Source organism: Pan paniscus, chromosome 8 (genome assembly GCF_029289425.2).
Source record: "Pan paniscus chromosome 8, NHGRI_mPanPan1-v2.0_pri, whole genome shotgun sequence".
NCBI classification, from domain to species: Eukaryota; Metazoa; Chordata; class Mammalia; order Primates; family Hominidae; genus Pan; species Pan paniscus.
In genome coordinates, this window is record NC_073257.2 from 114,975,941 (window position 1) to 115,002,420 (window position 26,480).

Sequence of the window (26,480 nt, forward strand, 5' to 3'; positions counted from 1 at the left end):
CTCCCTGCCCCTCAAAATGGTGCCCATATTGTCTACTGCAGCTGGAAATTGGAAAAGATGGAGAGGGGAGTTTACTTTCTATTTTACAGCAAAAACAAGATAGTCCTGAAACAGATCAGAATATAGGAATGTAAAAACTACATTTTCTTTTTCTTGAGATGGTCTCTCGCTGTCACCCAGGCTGGAGTACAGTGGAGCAATCACAGCCCACTGCAGCCTCGACTTCCTGGGCTCAATCAATCCTCCCACCTCAGCCTCTAAAGTTCTGGGGTTACAGGCATGAGCCACCATGCCTGGCCCACATACAGCTTTTAATAGAGTAGACTTCAGAGAGTAAAGTTACACTCTTAACTTCCAATGTTGGTTCTACTTTCTCAAAGACCCCTTCTTATGCAACCATATAACCTGCCCCTGGGCTCTGTACATCAGAAAGAAATGTTCAAACTATCTCCTGTGCCATCTCACAAAGCTGGTTGCTGACCCTGGGCTTAGAGTACATCTTGGCTGTCCATTACAGCTTTAACTCACCAAGACATGGGCAGCCCTGAAGAGGTAGCTGAATGGGTAATACAGCAGGTTGATGAAAGATGCTGCATAGAGGTCAGCATAACGCATCACTTGACTGGCAAAAAGGGTCTGCCGGGAGCCACTGCGAAACAGGCTTCCCATCATCCCATAGCACATGTCCATGTCATGAGTTACTTTCTAAAACAAAGAACAAGATTGATTCTTGGCTCATTCAACAAATATTTATTGAGCAGTAGTTGAATGCTAGTCTCTATAAGAAATCAGAAATGTGAAAAAAGCATTTAAACTTATTTCCCAAGTTTTCTCCCAAATCCCATTTGGATACCTTAATACGTCTCTGGATGGAACTGATGTCTGGACGCTCATTGCTGCTGCTGTCAAGATGCCTAAAGAGAAAAGAAAAACTCAGTGAAAATCCTGGGAAGAGCTTTTTTTTATTCTTTAAGACAATCTCATTCTGTCACTCAGGCTGGAGTGCAGGGGTGTGATGGCGGCTCACTGCAACCTCTGCCTCCCAGCTTCAAGCGATTCTCCTGCCTCAGCCACCCTAATTAGCTGGGATTACAGGCATGTGCCACCACACTCAGCTAATTTTTGTATTTCTGGTAGAGATGGGGTTTCGTTTGCCATGTTGGTCAGGCTGGTCTCAAACTTCTGGCCTCAAGCAACCCGCCTGCCTTGGCCTCCCAAAGTGCTGGGGTTACAGGCATGAGCCACTGCGCCTGGCCTGGAAAGAACTTTTTTTTTTTTTTTTTTTGAGACGGAGTTTCACTCTTGTCGCCCAGGCTGGAGTGCAATGGTGCAATCTCAGCTCACTGCAACCTCCACTTCCCCGGTTCAAACGATTCTCCTGCCTCAGCCTCCCAAATAGCTGGGATTACTGGCCTGGAAAGAACATTTCTTATATCTAAGTGATTCCTGAATAAGTTTTTGGGAAAGAAATTTTTAGAAAACTTACTTGTAGAGTTCAGCCAAGAAAATATCCAAGCTCTGAAGTTCTTCGAAAAGTGCTAGTTAAGGTTTGGAAGGAAAAGGAAGACATTTTAAATAAATAAGCACCTAGTTCTTAACTGCTGCTAAACTAAAAGGTTGCAGATGTGACTGGAAAGTAGAACCTGGGACTAACATGCTGAGTGTACAGTTACCTCCTCTTCCCCTCTTCAGGATAACTCACTGATACCCGCTTGGAGTCTGACAACAGATGAACACCATCACCTTCTCTTTAACTGCCTTTCCTCCTGCTTAAACACCATGATGACAACTTTCCCTTCCAGCTGCACGCTCATTCTGAGCTTGTAAAGTACCAGAATTTACATGCTGTCTCAGGTGCAGTCAGCTAAGCAAATGTTAACAGTCCCATTTTCAGATGAAAGATTGAGAATCAGGTGACTTTTCCTGAGTCACAGGTCCAGGGCCAAATCAACTAGATTTCTAAAACTTCATAGGTAGAAAGTTGAAAATGTGAATGAAAGGCTAGCCAGAAAATCCCACTGATAGTACAGACAGTAACAGCAACAGCCAGCATCTACAGCATGCTGCCGGTGTGTTGCAGCCTTTGTCAATCTGGGTTCCTCAAGACAAGCCCTCCTTCATCTACTGTATGTAACACATTTTCTTCTATCTACCATCTTTAGGAGAATTGAGAAAAGTGTTACTCAAATAATTTTCTGTATTCAGCTCCATTGGAAAGGTAAAATAATAGTAATAATTTTCTGTGTTTCGGATATGGAGCCTCGGTTGAGAAAGGCTGTCATGTCTATCTTTATACACATATTACTTCCGTTTTTCATCAGCTTTAGGAGGTAGGTATTATCCCCATTTTTACATTTGAGGAAACTAAGGCACAGGGTATCTCATTAACTTGCCTAACGGCATGCAGATTTCAAGTTATGGAGCCAGGGCTCCTACCCCAGGCAGGCTGAGTTTCCTGAGTCACCTTCACCACACTGCAGGTAATGCGCATCAAGGCTGGCTGGAGAACTTGTATATCAAACACTTTTACAGAACTATATCCGTAACTCAGTTCAGCACAGTGTGTATACTGCATATACACAGCGTAGCTTAGTTCAAGAATACAATATGGCCTCATTCTCTAGATCTCAGAAGAGTAAATAAAAAATACCAGAGGTGATTAACATTCAGAGCCATCACTGCCCCAGAATCACAGATATGGGCTGTTAGCAGAGAGACTGGGACTGCTAGGCATGGTTGGGGAAATATGGGACCACAGAGGAAAAGTTGAGCTCCAGTTCACAACTTAGTGTTACTGTAACACAACTCAAGACACCAACATTCTAAACTTAACCTCGAAGAGATTCAAGAAGGTTAAACAAGATAACCTCTCATATTTATTCAAATTCTGGAGTTCTGTGAAATATCTGAATATTCTATGGGAAGGAAGTATCCAAGTATCAAGGCCTGCCTTTTGACCACCTCTGACTTCCTGAATAAAAAGTAATGGTTTATCAAAGACGACTGATTCAAAGCTGGTCATTTAGATATAAATTACACCAAAGATTTATGAATGGCTTACAACTCTTGTCAGTCCAGACATGTAGCTCCTGTGCGAGTTCAGGAATCACCAAAAAAGTTCGCCACCCTTGCCGTTTCTTTGATTTTAAAATGTCCCCAAAAATGTGATCTCCAATATACAAAATGTCTTTTCCCTTGGCTCCCAACAGGTCACAGATCGTATCAGAAGAACCTGAAACAACAGAGTGAACAATGAGAAAACTGTCCCTATATTAAAATCAGCATTCCAATAGTATTTAACCATTAAATACTATGATTCATTTTATTCTTATATGAGGAACAGACTAGGAAAAATAGACAAAGACTCACCATTCTCTTTTTACTGCCTTCTAAGACAAGGCCTTCAGCTCCACTGTGCTGACCAGAGCTCTTGCTCACCAAATCCAAGAGCAACAAAACTACATCCTCAGCTTAGTGAAAATAACCTTCAAAACAGCCACTGCCAATTTCATCACAAATCTGCCATTAAGCTGGCTTTATTCAACTGTTTATAACTCCAACATACTATGTACCTATACCCATGGAACTCCTTGAGAAACCCTTGAGAACATATTGAGAAGTACCCCCAAGTGATTCGAAGCACTGAGAAAAAGCCTCCAATAGGATTAAAAAAAAAAAACTGATCATTTTAGTGAAAATCAGATTCATTAGGATATACTAACAACTGCTCAAACCCAGACTCCTATTGCATTAAGAGGTGACTAAACTATTTACCTTCAGTAGATGACATCTTAGACTACTAAACAGTACATGTGGCACTTTGCTGAGAGATTACCAAAGCTTTCACAGTGAGGTCTGAGCAAAGACATTAAATAAAGGGAGTCTGTGACTTACCTCCTGAGTAGACGATACCATGCTGTAGGGGCCCTGTGTAGGTACCAATTTTCAGCTTGCCAGTTTTCTGTGTGAAGAATATGGATTTTGTAATACTTTATCATCCTATCACAATCCTCCCCTCACCCCACAACCCTCCCATCCCACCCCCGACCACCAGTGCTACTTGGCCAGACAGCCAAATGAATGGCACTTACTCTTTTCAATTAGTGGGTTTGTTTGACTGTTTCAGTTAAGACCAAAACTCTTAATTTCAAAAGAGAGATACGGCTAATTAAAAAAAAAAATTCCTGTTTCCTTATGTAGAGTAAGAGTGGGGAAAGGAGAAACATTAAGGACAATGTGCTAGCAGACAGATCATTCTCATGACTTACAGTATCCACCTGACGCAGTACTGTGCCTTCTCCAAAAAAGAGTGGTTTCCGTGCATCCACCAAGATCAAGTCAAAGTAGGACTGCCATGGTCGATGGGAGCTCCCAGGCTGGTGAAGGAGAAACAGCAAAAGTTGAAACATCACTCCTTACCTTAAGGCATTACTATTTAATCTCACTCAGATGCAAGGAATATAAAAATACTAAGTATAGCCAGAAGATCCCACTATTTTATTTTTTAAAAAGGTATTGTGTCAGCCAGGCACAGTGGCTCACACCTGTAATCCCAGTACTTTGGGAGGCCGAGGCGGGCAGATCACAAGGTCCGGAAATCAAGACCATCCTGGCCAACATGGTGAAAACCTGTCTCTACTAAAACTACAAAAATTAGCCGGGCGTGGTGGCGGGCGCCTGTAGTCCCAGCTACTTGGGAGGCTGAGGCTCGAGAATCGCTTGAACCTAGGAGGGGGAGGTTGCAGTGAGCCGAGATCGTGCCACTGCACTCCAGCTTGGCAACAGAGCAAGACTCCATCTCAAAAAAAAAAAAAAAAATTGTGTCTATGTATTATAAGCCATATCCTTTGGGAAGCAGACAAGATATAAATAATAAATAACTGTAATAACATATTCTATACATTAAATCATTTCATCTACTACTAAATTACAATAACTTATTTTACAGCACTTTATGAAAGTGTGCTCACCTGAAATTTGCTAAAAGGAGCTCAAAAGAGCTAGGGAGAGATGCAAATCAATACCCAAGGGACAGATTAAGACAGAGGCAGGCATCAGAGCTAAAGTATACAAACTAACATGTAACTATTAGGAAATTTCACTGGTTACATTCTCAGAATGATGGCTCTAGGTACACACTGGCTTTTGGCTCACAGTGTAAGCTAATCACAATACTGAGTTATGCCCATTAAAATCATGACTATCCTGAAATGGAACCCTGGCATTAACCTTTTAAGACCAACCTGAAGGGCACTGCACACTGTGATTTCAGGTGTTCTCAAAACAGGGATTTGCTGATGTTTATTCACTAAAGTCTAGGACTAAAATTCTGTAAGTATGTGACTAAGTTGCAAGGAGTATTCCTTAAACCTAAGTGCAGCCGTACTGCAGAAATGAAGACTTCTCTGCTAAATATCAAGGTTGAGTGCTCTCTTGGCAAAAACTTAGCAACAACTAATACAAAATCTAGAAGTTGTCAAGAATACACATACATTTTCTGTTTCTGTTAATCAAATATCATCCACAACCTGAAAATTCCTTTCACTGCCACACAAACTTAATTTTGCATAGAACTTCGTGGGCATAAAATTATTCTGATCCCATCCTACTAAACATCACATGAATATCCCTTTTATTTCTGTCTATTAAGTATTCAAGTTGCGGACTCTAAATTAGCAATTTGATTTTAAATTCTACTAGCTCCTGGATTACTTCTAATGTTAATGAAGATTAGACAATAGGCTTAAAAAGTAGGACTTTTCTGGGTGGGTTCTGACCAATTCTTTCCCCCTTAATATTCCGGAATGATTAAATGCATTCACTGTTATTAAAGCAATGGTCTATTGAGTCACATACGGTACCTTGGGGCCATGTGGGAAGTCAAACAGGTAAGTCATAATTTTCTGGAAAAAAAAATTTAACATAAGGTCCATATACTACTTTTGCAAAAGGTATATAACCTAAAGAAATTACAAGCTTTTCACAAAACATGTCTTTTTCAACATAGGACTCACCACATTCTTGTTTCCTCTAAATTTTATGAAATCATGGCAGTGGAAGCCAGAAATTAATGCTTTACCATATACCAAAAAGAAAAAAAGGCTTCTGACATTCTCAGGGAGGATACATACTTCCTCTGGAAGATGTTTTTGAACACACATTTGGAGGAAAGGAGCATATGAGGTAGGGGTATAGAGAAAACTAATGACTCACACAGAAATAACCTATCACCTTGGCTTCGCTACTGCCATCCCTAGACCAACTAAGTCAACAAACCAATGGTTTATGTAAGACTGTTTACTACAAATCACCAGGTGTCTAAATCAAGTTTACATGTACAGCGAATTGGGGGAAGTGGAACTTCTTGCCAGTACTATAAACTTTTAAGTGTCTCAGCAAAAGTAAGATGAAGTTAAGGAGTTAGATCAGTTTTTCCACATGCTTTAATCATGGGAAAAAACTGTTTTTAAGAGGTAGTAAATTTTGGGCCAGGCACAGTGACTCACGCCTGTAATCCCAGCACTTTGGGAGGCCGAGGTGGGTGGATCACGAGGTCAGGAGTTCAAGACCAGCCTGTCCAAGATGTTAAAACCTCGTCTCTACTAAAAATACAAAAAAATTAGCCAGGCGCAGTGGCAGGTGCCTGTAATCCCAGCTACTTGGGAGGCTGAGGCAGGAGAATTGCTTGAACCCAGGCGGCAGAGGTTGCAGTGAGCCGAGATCGCACCACTGCACCCCAGCCTGGGCGACAGAGTGAGACTCTGTCTCAAAAAAAAAAAAAGATATATAAATTTTTGACAGCTAAGAGCCAAAACATCTGTGCAGCATCTATTGCTGCAGGTCTTCCAACAGCAGGGAAAGTCATACATACACATCAATAAGGGGTGTGACTGCTCAAGTTTATAGAAATGATGCTCCAAAGAGACACAAAAGCCATTTTAATCTTTACAAATGTTTTAAATAACCCCAAGATTAAAATTTTCAAGTAGCCAGTTATAATCAGTGAAAATGGTTAAAATAAATTTCTAGAAAAATTTGAGAACCACTGTTATCCTGTATATTTTTGCCTTTTTACTCTTTGAAAATGAGAAGGCAAGAAACTATTTTCACTTAATAAACTTCTATCTTCCTCATTGTCTTCACAGTTCTTTAGGCCAAAATAATTCCACTGCATAAATAAATATAAACATGAAGCACTTACATCTGTATATTTATAGTCACTGTTGGTAGCAAGAAATACTTTCCCTACTTCCTTCATCCGGCTCAGAAGCAAAGGCAGTTTTCCCTGAAATGTAATTGGATAATGAGTGAAACACGAAAACATTTTTATCTTTACACTTTGGAGTTGTCAAATACTGGATTTCTGTCCACAACAGGAATGGGGGAACCTTTTAAGGGTTAGCTGATTTCGGAATTTTGCACTTAAAAGCCCACATTATCACTATAAATGAATAAAGTATTAACATATGTAGTATACACAGTGTATGTAATAGATTTACATGTAAAATTATACACATATTTATAGGGGTTATATGGCTGTTAACAACATATCTCTACCTTCCTCATGATGTCTGCCTCAGGAAAGAGTTTAAATTACCTTGAGATTTCTTGAAGTATGTGAGGTGTGTTAAAGGTCAGCAGAAGCTGATTTAAACATGCTCTACATAGAGATTATTAGATATGGCTTTCAGTGTGTACACTATGGTTTTATAGAACACCTTGCAGAATGAAATGACATGTGCAGATGCTACCTAGAAATACCCACACCCACGTGCGCTTAAATGAGGAAATTCTAACCCCTCACGTGCCTGGAAAGAAAAATATCTTTTCCTTCTCGCATAGCAAATAGATTCCTTCACTCAAATTCTCCCGGACCCTCCCCATTCAGTGTTCTTTCTTGAAATAAGGGAGGTGGGTGAAAATAGGAAGCACAAAAACTGAAAACAAGAAATCTTTACCACAGTACTTTGAGAAAATACTGTATTCTGCTACTTTTACTCTGTAGGAAAAGAAAGAAGTATGTCATCTTGGGGCACTATGTGTGTTTAATTTTTATTCTAAAACAGTTCTAGACTTATAGAAAAGCTGTGAAAATAAAGAGTTCCCATATATTCTTCCTCCAGTTTCCCTTAATATTAACATCTTATATAACCACAGTATAATTATCAAAAGTATGAAATTAACATTGGTACAATACTATTAACCACAGATTTTTAAAAAAATTTTATCAGGTTTGCCACTAATGCCTTTTAAGCTACTTTAAAGCTTTCCTCATTACTCTCTGTTGACAGGTTAAAGGCATTTTAAATAACAGTAACATATATGCACATTTTTGAGATGATCTAGTGCAGTAGTTATGATTTGGGTGTGACTTAGCTTTACTACTTACTAACTGTGTGACCTCTGGCAAGTTATTTAATCCCTCTATTTCTCAGGTTTTTTATCTATAAAACAGAGGCAACAATAATACCTAACTCAAGGTCATACAGAAGATTAAATGGCATAATGCATGTAATCACTTAGCATGGTGATGATGTGCATACAGTAAACCTCTAACTGCTATTATAATTGAAGCTAAGCGAACAAATGCAATACTGAGTCTTCTTGCCTATCAAGAAACAGGAAAAATGAAATACTGAGTCTCCTTGCCTATCAAGAAACAGGAAAAACTCTACTAAGACCTATGCTCTAGCTGAATATTCTTGGTGATTATACCCGACACATACTATGCCAAGACAAATCTCTTCTTTTGTCCATTTCATTATAAATCAGCTTGTTATTAATTTCCCTAATAGGTAAAATGAGCTATTATGCAGATCTATTTTCCCCTATATTACTTACATCTTTGACTACATACTTCTCAAGATTTTCAACTGTCTTTTCCTTAAGGGAGCCCTGGAGGAAGAAAAAAAAAAAGAATTAAGAAAAGAACAAAATCAGTTTTTAACATGTAGTTTATAAGAAAAATGGTTTTTACTAATCAACCCAAATCCTTTCTTTTTTTGAGACAAGGTCACCCTGTTGCCCATGCTAGAGTGCAGTGGTACAATCTCAGCTCACTGCAGCCTCGACCTCCCCAGGCTCAGGTGATCCTCCCACTTCAGCCTCCCAAGTAGCTAGGACCACAGGTCCACACCAACATGCCAGGCTAATTTTCTGTATTTCTTGTACAGACAGGGTTTTGTCATGTTGCCCAGGCTAGTCTTGAACTCCTGAGCTCAAGCAATCCACCTGCCTTGGCATCACAAAGTGCTGGGATTACAGGCATGAGCCATCATGCCCAGCCCCAAATGCATTTCTTAAGGATTTACCAAAATGGAAAAGTGGACAAACTAGAGAAGGCCAGAAAAAAGTAGCAGGTATGATTTGCTGCAACCCTGCCTCTAAAATTTGTCTTCAAAATATAAAACAGTTTATATTTTAAGTTTGAAATTAAAAGGCATTTCATATTTTATTCAATATATTATAATACATGTAAATTTAATATTTATTAATGTTATTAGTCGGGTGGGAGGTATCTGGACAAAAAAAATGGACCACTGTCATCCACAAAGGATATGTTAAGTATAATGTAATACACTAAAACCTCTTCTAAGTTTGAGAAATGCAAACTAAAATAAAATCCAGAAGCCAAACACCATCACTGAGGAAAGATCAACATTACCACCGAGACCAAAGACAAGAACAAATGTATTCTAGAGAGCTATCACTAGGGGGCAAATCTGTTTTTTCTTTTTTTAAAAAAAGAAATATTCTGCTCCATTTGGAAAGTTAATGCCACGCCATAAAACACATGCCAGAAAGCAAGCAGGTGAAGAAACAGCTTCTAGGTACCTTGTAATGAACCCAGTCAACAGCATCTCTTACATCCTGGAACATACTCCGGTAGGACATGAAGAGGTCCCCATCTTTAAATCCTGTTTCACAACTACAGAAAGATAAAAATAACATGACAGGGGATCCAAAACAGGGTAAACAAAATATATATCAAAAATTTCCCAGGGGACCCAAAGGTTCCATATCACATGGGTAAAGGCTGTGGCTAATGAGGAAAATAATTACTCCCTAATGAAAGTCCACTTTGACCACCAGAAATGGCTATAGTGTTCAATGGAATACAGTAATTGTGAACAAATACAAAGTGATAGAAGAATATATTGAATGGAAGCTAAAAGGCCAAAGTTCCAAAAATGTCAGGTTTTTTTATTTATCACTTTTTAGAAACAGGTTGAAGAAACATTTAAAACTTAAAATTGGTCATTTAGGTTCTTTCCACCCTGACTTTCCTGACACTGTCCCTAAGTACAAAGGTACTGTCCATTCTTTTATTTAGTTCAGTGACTCAGCTTTCCACCAAATTTAGTGTCTTCAAGTGGATAAAGCCCAAAGAGGATAAGAAGTTAGCCAACTCTGGTATATAGATGGCTAAACTTTCAGTATTGGCTATATAATTCTCCCTAAAGGGAGAGGATAACTTGTTTAAGACTTACGCAAAATTTTACTTCTGATAAGATACACAGTATTTATTCCTTAATCAAATCTTGCCGGGCCTGGGAATGAAATTAAATTACCATCCCTGAATGGCTCCTGGGTAGCTGCTGTGAAATGAGTTGGGGGGTTTTAGTGTAATTCTGCTTGGACAGATAATCATCACACAAACCTCCCACTCAGTTGTCACAATTAGCACCTCTGCTGGCCGTCTTCATTCCCAGGAGAAGCCAATCAGAAGTGGTGGCTGCAGCACACTGGCAAGGAGAGGGGCCGTGTGGGAGGTGAGAGCCTGCATGGAGCTGCTGGTGCTGTCCCATCTCTCAGGTTGGCAATGTGGCATCTCTCACTAGCACTAAATTCACTTTAGAAAAGCAGAAAAGACCTACAATGGCCAGTTCTCTAAAACCCTGTGCATTAATTTAAAAAATCAATTGGAAAAAAATAATTATAGTATATACATACCTGGTATATCTGGGACAATTAGTAAAAAAATCTACTAGGCAGGCCAACAGGTAGGTCTCTGAAAAATGAAGAACAGATATTCATAAGCTATAATGAAATAATTCAAACTTATTTCATTACCTCCCTTGAATACAGACTAATGGTCACAGAAGGGAAAGCATCAGTATAAATAAGCATAGAATGAATCTACCTGGTAGGTTGAATAGTGTGTTCAGAATGTAAAATCTTTCAGTATCATCTCGCTGGATAAATTTATTTGGATACTGTTCTCTAGTTTCTGGTCTGAAAGAAAAATTTAAAAATTAACTGATTTTTAAAATAACATTATAATAATTGGGAAATAGCATTATTCAAAAATTAACTCAAATATTTTGATGGCTATGTGCAAGACAGAATTCCGAATATTACGCATGGATAGCTATGAAGATGAACGAGTTCAGGTTCCAGCTATTTATTTTTTTTAATTTTAATTTTTTTTTTTTTTTTAAAGACAGTCTTGCTATTTTAAGTCCAGGCTGGACTCAAACTCCTGAAGATTGCTCAAGCAATCTTCCCACCTCAGCCTCCCAAGTAGCTGGGATTACAGGTGTGATGTCCAGCTTAGGTTCCAGCTCTTAAAAGAGTTGTCAGTGTGGTGGGCGAGGTGGGTCACATACACATATAATTATAAGGTAAAAAATCATAAGTACTACAAGAAAGGTGCAAACATTTATGAGAAAACCAAAGAAGGGAACACCATTTCAACTTAAGAGGTAGAGAGAAGCAAATGTGAGGACTAAGGAGAGGAAAATCTAGGAAGGATTCATGCACGTGCTGGTATATGAGCTGGGCCTTAAAAGGCTAGGTGGACCAGTTGTGAAACTAGTCCAATTTGGGTAGAGAAAGGGGAGCAGAGAAAAATTAAGCTAGAAAGATGGGTTGAGGCAGATTAAGCTACTGTTTCTACACCATTTAGGGGCAAGAGGGTACTACTGACAGTTTTAAAGCAGAGGATAATCCCATCGGGGCTGAGTTGTAAAACAAAATTAAATTAGTGGCTGTTTTAGGATAAACTGGGGAAAGACAATGTGATGCACTCCAACAATGGCCACAAATTCTTCCTGTCTCTTTGTGATGCAATTTTGTGGCTCCTCCCATTAGAACTCAGTCTATTTCTCTATCCTTGAATATAGGCTTGTATAGCAGCAAATGGGATCCAAGCAGAGACCTAGAAAAACATGTGTGTATTGAGGCTTAATCTCTCTTGCAGTACTTGGAACCATGGACTACTATGTGCATGACAGTGAGATAGTCTGCTGGAGGACAGAAGGCTACATGTAGAAATGAAGCACTCGGCCAACAGCCTGTGAATGCCAGACATGTGCATGAGGCCATTGTAGATCAGATGCCAGGTCACCCACCAGCTAACCACAGACATATGAAAGAGCATAGAGAGATCAGCTGTGCAACCCAGAATCACCCAGTTGACTCTCAGAATTTTTTTTTTTTTTTTTTTTTGAGACAGAGTCTCACTCTGTCGGCCAGGCTGGAGTGCAGTGGCGTGATCTCAGCTCACTCATATATTCAAGAGAGATTACCAAGGTAAAATAAGACCCGGCAAACTGAGCAGATTTGGCTGGGGGAACATTAAAGAGTCAAAGATGATGATGTCCATGCTAAGGTGTCTCTGAGAGGTGGTTGGTACGATGAACAGAAATATGAAAACTAGATAAGAAGCGATGTGAGAGAGTAGTTCTATTTTAGTGATACTAAGTTTGAAGTAAACCGATTTTTATTAGGCAATTAGAAACAAAGGTCAAGAACTTAAAAGAGATTCAGCCTTGAGAGATAACTGAGATCATCTACGTACAGATACTAGATGGAATCATGAAAAGTATTAGAGGAGATGAAACCACTTAGTGTGCAGAGAAGGAAGAGAAGAGACAGAACAGAACCATGAAGAAAATTCAGGGTTTAAAAGAAAAAAGCCAGTGAAGCAGAATTTGTTAAAGATGCAAAAACACTTCTAGAAGAAAACATTTCAGAGAAACTCAAAGGGAAAAATACTAAAATATAAAAATGCACAATTCTGACAGTGAATACATGGAGATTAACAATGTAAATAAAGGAAATCAAATTTAAAGCTCACACTCAGAGTGACCTGGATTAATTCCTGCCTGGGTTTGTTAACTACAAATGGCATAAACTCTAGTTAGACATATAAAAATCACATTAGCTCCCTGTCTTAAGTCACTCTTCTGAGATGAGAGTTCCCAATAATGAATAACTTTGTAGAGTATCTTATCTTCTAGCTTTCCAAGACTTTCTTTAATAAAAGTAAGGTGGAAGGTAACAGTAAAAATATACTTTCTTCAGTTAGATTTAATAAGCTGACACTGTCTCCTTAGATACAATATACTTCCCTATTCCCTCCATCATTAAAGAAAAATTCCTTTACATAAAGATGGTTAACATTTATTAGGCAGTTAGAACCCAAATTGATTTATAAATATAGTTAGCAATTACATTGTAAACTTCAGTGTCAAATCACACTAGTATATATTTAAAATAAAAATCAATTTGGGGAAGGTAATATATCATAAAAGAAGAAATGCTACACTTGGAATGGGAAGAAAACAGTTACAGCACAGATTACTACTAACTTTCTGTGACCCACAGAATAAAAATTTATCAAAAAATAAGGTCCTAACTCATTAGCAAAGCCTGATGGAGTCCTTCTTTTCCAGCCTTGTCTACCACTGTAATAGCTTCGATAACTTTCTTTCCCTCTATCTTCAGTCTCTTCTTTTCATGGGAATTTTAATTTTATTAATTTATTTTTATTTTTTTGAGATAGGGTCTTGCTCTGTTACACAGACTGTACTACAGTGGCACCAACACAGCTCACTGCAGCCTCAACCTCCTGGGCTCAAGCACTCCTCCTGCCTCAGTCTCCCATATAGCTGGGACCAAAGGCATGCACCACCATGCCCAGCTAATTTTTGATATTTGTAGAGATAGGGTTTCACTTTATTGTCCAGGATGGTCTCCTAGGCTCAAGAAGTCTTCTTGCCTTGTCCTCCCAAAGTGCTGAGATTATAGGCGTAAGCCACTGTGCCTGGCCAGCTTTTCTGTTTAACTCTAAAGACTGCACAGTGCTAAGTGCTATTTGAATGATTCTGCATTTACTCATAAATGACTTATTTTTGAAACACTATTAAATGCATTAGCAAAGGAGCTATGTGGAAACTTTATTGGCTTATTTAAGGGAAGAGAGGAAGTCTGTGGATCTTGAGTTGGAAATTTGATCGTAGTACTAACTTATCCAACTGCTTCTCTTTTCTTCTCTGCCTACCCCTCCCTTATAATACAAAAATTCCTTTTTAGACATAATAGAACCCTGGTTCATCTTCATTGAGATTCTGAGTTATGATGACAATATCTGTGTATAAAATAGCTTAAGTTACTAGTACAACCTGTAATTACTTCATATTCTAAATCCTGTTTCCTGATATTTTCATGGATCCTGAACAAACCCCCTCATGAAAGAAACAGTGAAAGAAATGTGGATGTAATCACTGGCCTGCTCAGATGTGTCAAGATGGGTGTTTACTTCACACCGTTCTCATGTATACATGGAAATCTCTGAGCCTGTGTAATGTCAGTAATGCCAACTAAAGAGTCTTAGATGCTTCAATTCTAAGGGGCATCCTGTGACCTCAAATCTAAAGGAAGCTCTGGTACAATTACAGTTGGTTTGTGCCTCTTATCACAAAAAAAGACATTGTCTTTTTAAACATTTCAGTGTAGCCTGGTGTTTTTCCTATTCTGCCATCAAGAATGAATAGTAAATGGAAAAGTTACATAAGAGACTGACACACATCCTATTCTGGTTTTACGAGCTGTTGTTCTGACCTTAATACAATGTCAATAGTAAATAAGGTGGCATAACAGTAGAGAAAATGTATAACAGTAAAGCTATAGCTACAGAAGTTGTCAAATTGTGGCATTATGATTTGAAAATATTGGGACATTTCACAAAAAAATAGTAGATACTAAATTTCATCTGCTGTTTACTAGGGTAAAAAGTTCAAATTAGTGACAATAGTGGAAATATTTTTATTTTGAAAATAAAGCTTATCCTTATTTGTTTAAAATATTATTAGCACATATTCACTTTAACCTTATGTTTACATTTTTTTAATGACACAATCAAATGTCAGGATTCAAAGTTTAGATTCATTAGAATCTAAAAAACGTATTGGCTATTAAAAATCTCTTAATCATTTAAATTGCTATAGTTTAAAATTTTTCAAAGCATTTTTATATACATACCTCTTCTGAACAGCTACCTGAGAACTGTATTAGAAAGAAGAAAATAAAAATCTTAGAATTTCAAATAAGTCAAAACTACTAAAGTTCTTCTGGGCAAGTTTCAAGATTAGTTTTGTTGTATGCTGTATAATTGGAAGGCACTTAATTTAAACAAAATGTAATTTCTAACTATATGTCAGTTTGGGTTCCAACTGCCTAATAAATAACTGTTAACTAACCTTATGTAAGGGAATTTGCTCTTTAATGATGAAAAGTAATAGGGAAATATATTACATCTGGGGAGATGATGTCATCTTCACATTGTTTGACTTTAACATTAGAAAGAGGCTAAAGGTTCTCTGTACTCACCCCCTTATAAAGTTAAATCCATGTGCACAGACCAAGAGGTTTCCATAGGCATCGACTTTCAAAAGATTTCCATACAGTGTGTCAAAGACAAGTCCCCTATGTGAAAATGAAGACATTATTGATAATGCAAAGTAATACAGGCAATAATTTTATGTAGTAGTATTTAATCATCATGAACCAACCTCATTTAATTCAAGCTTTGTACCAACTCAAAGTATGTCCTAATATAGCTAAAGTGAGTAAAATCTTAAAAACTAATTCTAAAGCAACTAAAAAATATTGACTCCGTCCAGACAGAAAATCATAATTGTTTTCTGTAAGGAATAAGTGATTAATCAAACAAGGTATAAAAAACATTCCTCTTACTACACAGCTGGTACCATTCTAAAACATTCTTTTTTCTTGGACAACTGAGAAGGCTTATATTTTTCTCCATTAGATGCTGTATGTGGGATATATATGATAGCATCTCAAACATCATTTTCTTAATCTTAAATATTCCCTATCAAATCCAGAAATGGAAACTGCCAAGCTTCTATCATGTTAAGTGTATTAGAGAAACACGTACCTATTTGCCAACAGCCCCAAATAGCACCACCTGTGATTACTGCCCATCAGTTTTAGTAATCTCCTTTTTTACCTGTAAGTGGGTCTTCCTCAGTTGCAATAAACTGAGCTTAATTCAGGAACACCAAGATATGGTGTATATGAAAAGTTCATGGTAATTTTAGAATCAACATCAACCAACCAAAAAAACAACAAAGAATTATTCAATGTTTTGGGGGGTTTTTTTGTTAAGGATAAATTTGGAATGTCTAATTTGAGGGGTAAGGAAAGTAGTCTTAATCTAGTCTTAATCCAAAAATATCTTTAAAAATTACCTGGTAGGGAATGTAGAATCATAAGCAAAGCTGAGCAACTCCTGGGGATAGCCAATAGAAACTAATCTCTCCACAGTAAGCTCAAAACCAAGGGACTCATACTCTGGGGACTTGTACACTGCACAAAGAGGAGGTTTTCATTAGTTAGCAGAAAGAACAGCCAATTAAAACAGAATGCAAATGAATGAATTTCTGCTCTTTCCCAGTTCTTCCCCCCTCCTAATTCTGCCATTTTTCTTCTTCCCCCTCAAACTCCATGTTCTGTATTGCCCCAAGTAATTAGAGAACTCAATTGTTAGTCTGTGGAAATAGGTCATATTATATAGCAGGAGCACAGCAACAAGCTGAATTATCAAATTATTCAGTATAGTTCCTTCATTCTCAGGAAACCTATTCCAAACTTTTTTTCCTTTATTCTTTCATTCCCACAGTTTAAAAAAATGAATATGCATAGCTGTGATATTAATCGTGAGAATAAAAGTACACAGAAAACTAGGTAAGGGAGGTCTATGTATGTTGAAGGCTTCGGTGTTGTGCATAATTGTTGCAGAAATCCTTCAAAATGAACTTTTAAAATAATTTATTTTTGGAATTCCTGTTTGGCTTGGGTAGTTGCTTTATATGCCTTCTCCAATCAACATATTTGTTCCACTTGTTAGATTAACTCTTTTCTTATCAGCTCTAACAATGTATGCCATCAAAATTGTATTTTGCAGGTTATTATTGTAAACCAACCATAAAAAGACATGTTTGTGACAATTAGGGAAATCTAAATATGAACTGGAGTTAGATATTGAAGAATTGGTCAGGCGTGGTGGCTCATGCCTGTAGTTCCAGCACTTTGAGAAGCCGAGGCGGGCAGATCACTTGAGGTGAAGAGTTCGAGACCAGCCTGACCAACATGGTGAAACCCCCGTCTCTATTAAAAATACAAAAAATTAGCCGGGTGTGGTGGCGCATGCCTGTTGTCCCAGCTAGGAGGCTGAGGTGGGAGAATCGCTTGAACCTGAGAGGCAGAGGTTGCAGTGAACTGAGATCATGCCACTGCACTCCAGCCTGGGTGACAGAGCGAGACTCTGTCTAAAAAAAAAAAAATATGCAAATGTGTATATAAAACTAAATCTCTCCTTATCTGCCAAAGGAGCATTGAGTTTGTTACAGGTCAAATAACAGGGATTTCAGGCAATGAGGGGTTCTCTCTCTATTGTGTAAGTCTGAAATTTTCCATAATGAAAAAACTTTATTTAGAGTTTACTACTGAAATTCAAGCATAAAGAAAATGTTGCGGCCAGGTGCGGTGGCTCACGCCTGTAATCCCAGCACTTTGGGAGCCCAAGGCGGGCGGATCACTTGAGGTCAGGAGTTCCAGACCAGCCTGGCCAACACAGTGAAACCCCGTCTCTACTAAAAACACAAAAATTAGCTGGACGTCATGGCGGGCACCTGTAATCCCAGCTACTCGGGAGGGTGAGGCAGGAGAATCGCTTGAACCCAGGAGGTGGAGGCTGCAGTGAGCCGAGACTGTGCCACTACACTCCAGCCTTGGCGACAGAGTGAGACTGTCTCAAAAAGAAAAAAAAGAAAAGAAAAGAAAATGTTGCTCCTTTAAATAGGTTTCTTCCAAATGAAATATTTAGGTAAGCATCTTTCCATCAGTCTCCAGGAGAGAGTAAGCCATATTAAAAATAACAGCTAAAAAGACCTGCTAGCTTGCTAAATGCCAAATGAGGCAAAAATATCCATCCTATTCTTGTAATCTCATAATAATGCAACTATTATTATTATAGTTCTTCCATCTACTATTAACATCTTTAGCTTTTGGCGCAAACTGATTTTTCATTGCAATTAGTCTACCTATCCAAGTTGGTGCTAATACTTTAATGAGTGTGATTCAACTTTCCCTTTCCAAAAACAATCCTTTAGAATATTTCTGGAAATATATAACAGTAATACTAGTTGCCACCTAGGAAAGGAACTGAGTGGCCTTTAAGAGACAGGGAAGGAAACTGTCATGTACTTCTTGTACCTTTAAAACTTACATTAATGTATATCTATTTTTAAAATTAAACTGAAGTTTTTAAAAAGCAAGCTGGGCTTTCAAAATCCTTTAATAAATATTTGTCAGATTTTAAAACCAGAAGCCTTTTAAGGTCTTTTGAGTCTCATCAGAACAATGCCAAAAGAAAAAAACCATCTTTATTTCTTTGGTTGTCACAAGGGTAATAATAATTTAATGCCAATGCTATCCCTGGCTAACTTTTTTTTTTTTTTCTTTTTCTTTTTTTTCTGAGTCAGAGTCTCGCTCCATTGCCCAGGCTGGAGTGCAGTGGCCGTGATCTTGACTCACTGCAACCTCTGCCTCCCAGATTCAAGCAATTCTCATGACTCAGCCTCCCAAGTAGCTGGGATTACAGGTGCCCGCCACCACACCTGGTATTTTTAGTTGAGACGGGGATTTCACCATGTTGGCCAGGCTGGTCTCGAACTCCTGACCTCAAGTGATCCGCCTGCCTCGGGCTCCCAAAGTGCTGCTATTACAGGCTGAGCCACCATGCCCAGCCATGGCTAACATTTTCAAAACTGGCTATATTACCTTCTTCCCCTTAAATCCTGCCTCATCCTCTCCCATCCCCCTAAAAAAAACTTGTTGAAGACTTAAGTGTGGAATTCCTAAATCTATATGATGTACACTGTGGTTAAAAAAATAAAGTGCTATATACACTAATAGCGTAAGAGCTGGTGTATCATAAAACCATAAGGCATGGCACCTACTGTTGTAAATTTGTTATAAGTATAACCACTCTCACCTTACCCTCCTCAATGCCCCATGCTCCCACCCGAGTTGCAAGTAAATATCATTTTAGTACAATCTCCATAAAACAAAAATTATTTCTCAATCCTAACCAAGGCCCCATTTATTTCAAACTGTATTTAATGAAATAAAATTCCAGTATAGCTAAGTAATTTGGGTAATCTACTGACATTTATTCTTATAGGATTTGGTCCATATAAAATGTTTTCAATTGTTAATTTTTTCAGAAGGACAATTTGCTGGATATGCCTTAAGAGTGGGAGACAAAAAACAAACCTTAATTACTCCCACCCACACTCACCCCTAAATCAGCAATTTCTCCAGCTAGAGAAATTAGGTAACTATAGAGCAATGGAGTGACTATCGAGTAAAACCTATGTCTATGAGACAATTTGGATTTGAAGCACGAATTAATGTATTCATAATTTTCAGTGAAAAACAATACAGGAGAGAAAAAGTCTCAAATCCCCATTTTGACAGCACAAATCCTAGAATAGCAGAAAATAAAAACACTATACTTGCCACATTATATTTATTGGCAGGGCAGAATTTCCCAAGTGTTCAACCGAAGTGACTTTCTAGAAATTCCACCTATGGAAATACTTTAAATTTCCTTTTTCTCAATGAGCTCAGAGTACTTCCTAAAAATATGATATATCTTCCCCATTTGCTGACGTGAAGTTATATAGCAAGTACAAACATCAGCTGAAGCCAAAATTTAGGTCTCTTTGAGTCTCCAAAAGCTCTTTGTAAGGCCAGGAGTGGTAACTCACACTTGTAATCCCAGCACTTACACCTGTAATCCCAGCACTTTGGGAGGCTGGGGCGTGTGGATCACTTGAGGTCAGGAGTTTGAGACCACCCTGGCCAATATGGCGAAACCCCATCTCTACTAAAAACACAAAAATTAGCTGGGCGTGGTGGCTCGCACCTGCAGTCCCAGCTACTTAGGAGGCTGAGGCAGGAGAAATGCTTGAACCCAGGAGGCGGAGGTTGCAGTGATCCGAGATTGCACCACTGCACTCCAGTCTGGGCAACAGAGTGAGACTTCATCTCAAAAAACAAACAAACAAAAGCTCTTTGTGATAGGGTATATATACTACCACGGCAAAAAGTGAATTTCTAGATTACATAAGCCATCAAAACTTAAGCTTGGGTGTTGAAACATACACTTCTCCCTCCAATTTTTTTCAACTAGTCCAAAATAAACTGCTCTACTCACAAGTGGGAATGGATTTAATAAAGAGAGTCCAAGTTCTACCCTGACAACACTATTTCATCAAGCTCTATTAATCAGTAAGACCTACAAGCTTATGAGAAAATGTCAATTTTCCCAGATAATCACAAATGATTTTCCCAGATAATCATTTCAGCAACACAAACTCCTTGGTCATTAAATTATCTGCTATATAGTACAACCAAGGTTGGAGAAGCAGAATTGCAGCCACACAGAGCATGAATTTAGATGTTTTATTCTAAGTGTCCCTCAGTGATAAACATATTTATTGTGACCTGGTGGCAAAAATTCCTGAAGCTAAGTACTGCCATTCCTTTAAAAATAAAAGTAAAATATAAAAAATAAAATTCCTTTTTTAATCAACCAGGCCCTACAAAGCCAGCCTCAGATATTTATAGGAAACCACATATATCTCCTCAGACTTAGAGCTTTATGCCTCTCCACAGCTGCAAAGGCTCTAATTTCAATTTCTCTCCCACAACTGTGGCAAGAAAATGATGCACAGCTTCAAGCTCAACTCTCACAATTGACTTTCTGTGGTTCCAAAACCCAGGCAATAGCTTCAGAGTAAACATAACTTCACACAATATCTGCTTATTTCTTCTCCCAGAAGGTACTCTGGCCTACCCCTAGTTACTCAATATCGGAAGACAAAGGAACAAGCTATTTTAAGGGCTAGAGTCCCAAAAGGAGGACTGCTTCAGCCACTAGGACAGCACACAGTGTTCTCAGGTTACATAATTAGACTATAAAGAAAACAACCAACGCTTTGAAAGTTGAAGTTACTGAGAGCATTTAAAGATATTCTTTACTCCATAATCTGCAAGGAAAAAACAGTTCTTCAAAAAATAACTATGTTTTCAGGATGAAAGTTGTGGGCTCTGTTTTGAGTAGATGCTGTTCATACAAGATAGAATACATATTAAAGGACAAAGTCCCTTTGGAATGAGCAGAAAACTTTCTGCAGGGAAGTTTGGAATTCTCATGCACTTTTTACCATTGCCACCAAGACACACTATGTAGTAATTTATAGATTTAGAAAAATAAAGGGCAAACCTCTACAGAGGTTCCAGCCTAGCAGAGTGCTGCTGCCAAAATGAGAACTCACATGAGGCAGATGCAGATGCAGTGTGTGTCACTCCAGTCTTGAAGGAGTTACACTGGCTCTCCTGTTAAAAAACAAAAAGCAACAAAACAAAACAAAAACAAAAACAAAAGCTGGTTTTAAAACTGTTGTGATGGGCTGGAACAGAGAGATACCATTTGGAAATTGGTATTTACAGGAGTTACTACTGCCCTCCAATTTAGAAGCCTCTGACCATCACTAAAATTAGCCTAATTGGCCATAACAAAACAAGGGTATTGAAGATAAGCCTAAGTATTATTGTGTATTATTTACTTTTCTGGCACCCTGAGTCTGGAATACAAGCCAAGTCTGATCCTAAAATGTTAAGTCGAAAGACAAACAGAAAAATAAGTCTATTGGTCTTAGTTTATTTTCTCTAGCACATTTCAGGCTAACACGATAGAAACTGAATGCAGCTGGCAAATGGTGTTTAAAATTAAACTATGGGTAGTGAAACAGACTGAATAAAGGATACAAATACCAGAGTGGCCTCATCTTGCTTCCAAGTACCCATTTTAGCTGAGTCTACCTATACCTAACTACTAGGTTAGTCATTATCAAGATTCTAGTCATCATTATCAAGATGACTAGAATCAACTGCACACTGCTAAAAATCTAACCAGATATCTAAATTTGGAATGGAAGGAAATTTTTAAATTTTGATTGTCAGTGGAAATCTGCCCTTAGTAAGCCAATTTATACTCTATAAAGTTAAAAGAAACTACCTAGTCTAGTAAAATAACTGAGTTGAAGATACATAATCCATTAAATATACTGACACTTTAAAGATATGCATTATGTTTAACTTTATAGGGAGTCATTTTCCCTAGAGACATTTAGGTTTTTGAAAACATGTCACTGGGCTCCTCCAATTCTTGGATTTTTGGGGTACTCAACCAAAGAGCAGAAATGACCAGATGCAATGTCTAAAAGTCCTAAAAGCATTACAACACTACCAACAGTCAGAATGAAAACCAAAAATGCAACCCAACCACCCAAGAATAGTCATTTGCTTTTATGTTATAAGTATGATCAACATCAACATGCTCATCTATTTAGCTGTAGGCTACATGATGTTGGTTCTCTAGGCCTCTAACTAGAAAAGGTGATAACGCACATTTTTCTCTGAGAAAATTTTAAGTGAGATCTTTCCAGTTATCATATAAACAAATGCCCAAGGACTTTTTTCCATTTTCCAAAACTATATGAAAATCCTCCTAACACATTAAATAGACACAGGCAAAAATCCTATCTCTAACCTAAGAGATCACAAATGACCTAAAAAAGATATTTTCATATCTTTCTAAATTTTCAAAGCAAATTTCCTAAAATGGCCTCAATTTTAATTTACTTAAAACAGCTAGATATCATAGCAATACTTTTAGTAATACAAAGTAAAACACATTCCCAAATAACTAGATGTGTAAATAAGTAAAGCAGAGTTTGAGCAACTGCCAATTTCAGTTTATTGCAAGCAAATGCAAAATTAAATGGTAATTAAGAGTTATTTGTTTAAAAAATACTAAGAATATTAGAAGAATATTTTTAAATAAAATGAAAAAAATACCTACTTCAAAAATATTCCACCTGAGAATCTGAACACTTACAAATATCTTGTATTTTCAGTACTGTTTTCAATTTAAGACAGAAAAATTGAAAATTATTGAAATAACTTTTAAAAATCGTCTTTAACCAAAGGAGCTGCTTGTAATACAAAAACAGAAATAGCTAATATTTTTTTTTCAAAAATAAAAACAGATCACAGCACTCAAATGCCTATACTAAAGTTAGAAGAATTTAACAAACATTTGGATACCTACAGTGTACCAGGTACTAGAAGCTGAGAAGAAGAAACAAAATAATGTATGATCCTGGGCCGTGAAAGAGCTTATAGCTCATGGCATATTAGAGGGGATATACATTTAGATATTTATAATAAGTTTTAGGAGATCAATAACTAAGACTAATCAAATGACTAAGAAAGTATAGAGGGACAAAAAGAGGACCAATCAATCCAGCCCAGGAAGTCTTCTTAAAACCTATGCATGATTTATGTCTGATTTATTCAGGCTTATACCGATAACTCATTTTTATAACCAATTTCTCAAGGTACTATAAAGTTTACCTGACAACTCTCTGAAATTCAGATTCAACTAATACATTACAAACATCTATGTTAAGACTAGGCAAGTGCATTAATGTGTGAAGTGGGATACATGAGGGTGCACATCTTGTCTAGAGGAGGAAGTGGCTACTCAAGTGTAGTTGACTTCCCTGAGGGAATGGGAGCCAAATGTTCCCAATTGCGTGATAACAGCCAACCTAGACTTTTACCTGTAGTCTCTCAACTGTATAACACTGACCCAATTAGGCCGGCTTGGTGGCTCACGCCTGTAATCCCAGCACTTTGGGAGGCCAAGGTGGGCGGATCACGAGGTAAGGAGTTCGAGACCAGCCTGGCCAATATGGTGAAACCCTGTCTCTACTAAAAAATACAACAACAAAAAAAATTAGCCGAGTGTGGTGGCGCACACCTGTCATGGTGGCACGTGCCTGTATCACTGGTACCAGGGAGGCGGAGGTTGCAGTGAGCTGAGATCACGCCACTGCACTCCAGCCTGGGTGACAGAGCGAGACTCTGTCTCAAAAATAAATAAATAAATAAAAAATAAAAATAAAAATACTGACCCAATTAAATAAACAAAAACTCTTTCAGCCAAACTATGGTCTGTGGTCTAACTTGGGTCCATGGGCCAACAGTGTGCACCTCTAGCCTATACTTTAGGTCATATACTTCCACATACATTATCTATCCCATTTAATTGAAGTGTTTGACTACCTTCTTCAAAGAGTCTTAAGGAAATAAATAGAATTTAGGTACTTAATGAATTGGAAATCTAGATGGAAATACATTCATTCTTTAATAACATAAAGTATTCTGGGTAATACTGTCAGTCTATTCATCCCAAGAAAAAACGGAGGAAGTGGATTAAAAACAGAAAATAAAAGAACCTCTATGTGGTAACTTGATGTGGACCCCTATAATCGTCTGAATCTGATTTCTTCACTAGATTATCAAAACCGAACAAATGTTCCCAGTGACAGAATCACAACATCCTCATGATCTGCTTAGGTAACCAACTACAGTATTAGTGTCTTATTCATAAGGTTTAACCTAAATCTTTGCTATACAACTTAATTCCATTATCATTTGTCCTTTCCTCATTGGCCATTATCTGCATGATAAAACAAACATCCAGAGAATGTGTAAGCAGAAAGGAGATAATGAATCAAAGGTAGCTATTATGTTAGAAGTATGTTGAAAACAAGTTTAGTCATGTTGAAAATAGCCTTTGGCTGGGTGCGGTGGCTCACGCCTATAACCCCAGCACTTTGGGAGGCCGAGGCAGGTGGACTACCTGAGCTCGGGGGTTCAAGACCTGCCTGGGCAACACAGTGAAACCCCGTCTCTACTAAAATACAAAAAAATTAGCCGGGCATGGCAGTGTGCATCTGTAGTCCCAGCTACTCAGGAGGCTGAGGCAGGAGAATTGCTTGAACCCGGGAGGCGGAGGTTGCAGTGAGTCGAGATTGTGCCAATGCATTCTTGCCTGGGTGACAGAGCAAGACTCCGTCTCCAGAATAAAAAAAAAGAAAATAGCCTGGATGCTGGGAGCGAAAAATTCATCTTAATAACTTCACTGATGCCACTAATATTATTACATGACATTTATTCACACAAAAAATCTGGCCTACATTTGAATGCTTTTATAATTGGCAATAAAAAGTAAAGATCATAAACACTAGTAATTGATTCTTTCTATCACTTACCATGTAATGGAGATGAAATGGGTTTTATTAAGCAATCTTTTAAATTTCCTAATCTAGAAACAAACCAAGTATTACTGCAATTCAGAGAGATTAATTTAATATTAGTGAAAACTTTAACTGGGATACAGACTTGACATAAAGGGAATCAAAGCTTGGAAACTTAGACTCATATATTAAAAAGTTGTCTAAGAAGTAAATAATATACACCTAAAATATGCCATATATTTCATATGTAATATATATATCTAAAAATAATAGTACTGAGGGTGTTTATCTCAATGAATACAAAGGCCTTTCATCTACAAGTAAGATAACGCACTGAAGTATTATTTCTTTTAAATTATTTCCTAACATGGAGGGACCACCTCAAAAACACTGCCTGACTGTAGACAGTACTTTATTTCCTGAGGAAGGTAGTGTAAGAAATTCTGAAGTTTAAGAAAAATAATAGCAGCTAAAATAACAAGGACTATAATATCTCAAATGGAAATGAAAAGACTAAAGGACCTTAACATTTAAATGCCTTTTTTAAAAAACCATTTTATTGGTATTTTTTTAGTTTCTGCCACATGATTTTTAAATTTAATATTATTAAGGATATTTTTACTCATACATACAAAAGTAGAGGAAATATGTAATGAGCTGCTTTAAACACATCACACAGCTTTAACAACTTTTGCTATTTTGGATTTTTGTTTCATCCATCTTCCCTAACTTATTCTCACCCAACTTAATAAATTTTATCAAATCAGAAAGTTTTAACATTGTTCTTTCATAAAATATTTTAAATAGCAGAAGTGTACACAAGTATTATGTATCACACATACAGAATTATTTTATTAACTAGTTGAGTTGTTCCTTTAATTACTGCTTAAATTTCCTCCCCACTTAGAGGTCCATGCAATACTCGAAGTCTTTTATCAGCAATTAGTTAGAAGAGGCTTCCAAATTAAGGGCTGCTTCAGATTTTTTTCTTTT

At 37.6% G+C, this 26,480-nt stretch overlaps 1 protein-coding gene across 14 annotated transcripts in view; it reads right to left on the reverse strand.

Moving 5' to 3' along the window:
* The window catches only part of NT5C2 (5'-nucleotidase, cytosolic II), a 190,401-nt gene that overhangs the window by 2,040 nt on the left and 161,881 nt on the right, over positions 1-26,480 (reverse strand). For 6 of the 14 annotated variants that reach the window (XM_055093336.2, XM_008950866.5, XM_034931396.3 and 3 more), the window contains 15 exons: positions 16,497-16,614; positions 15,616-15,711; positions 15,268-15,291; positions 11,144-11,235; positions 10,954-11,011; positions 9,835-9,928; positions 8,842-8,895; positions 7,202-7,285; positions 5,862-5,903; positions 4,269-4,376; positions 3,895-3,961; positions 3,062-3,232; positions 1,487-1,538; positions 854-914; positions 529-705 (listed from right to left, as the gene is read on the reverse strand). In XM_055093336.2, coding sequence (XP_054949311.1) covers positions 529-705; positions 854-914; positions 1,487-1,538; positions 3,062-3,232; positions 3,895-3,961; positions 4,269-4,376; positions 5,862-5,903; positions 7,202-7,285; positions 8,842-8,895; positions 9,835-9,928; positions 10,954-11,011; positions 11,144-11,235; positions 15,268-15,291; positions 15,616-15,711; positions 16,497-16,614 — 1,298 coding nt within the window. Of the gene's footprint in view, positions 1-528; positions 706-853; positions 915-1,486; positions 1,539-3,061; positions 3,233-3,894; positions 3,962-4,268; positions 4,377-5,861; positions 5,904-7,201; positions 7,286-7,958; positions 8,000-8,841; positions 8,896-9,834; positions 9,929-10,660; positions 10,800-10,953; positions 11,012-11,143; positions 11,236-15,267; positions 15,292-15,615; positions 15,712-16,496; positions 16,615-21,653; positions 21,715-26,480 lie in introns of those variants that run through there. The other 8 variants (XM_034931398.3, XM_003825534.7, XM_055093338.1 and 5 more) reach the window with 6 other exon arrangements.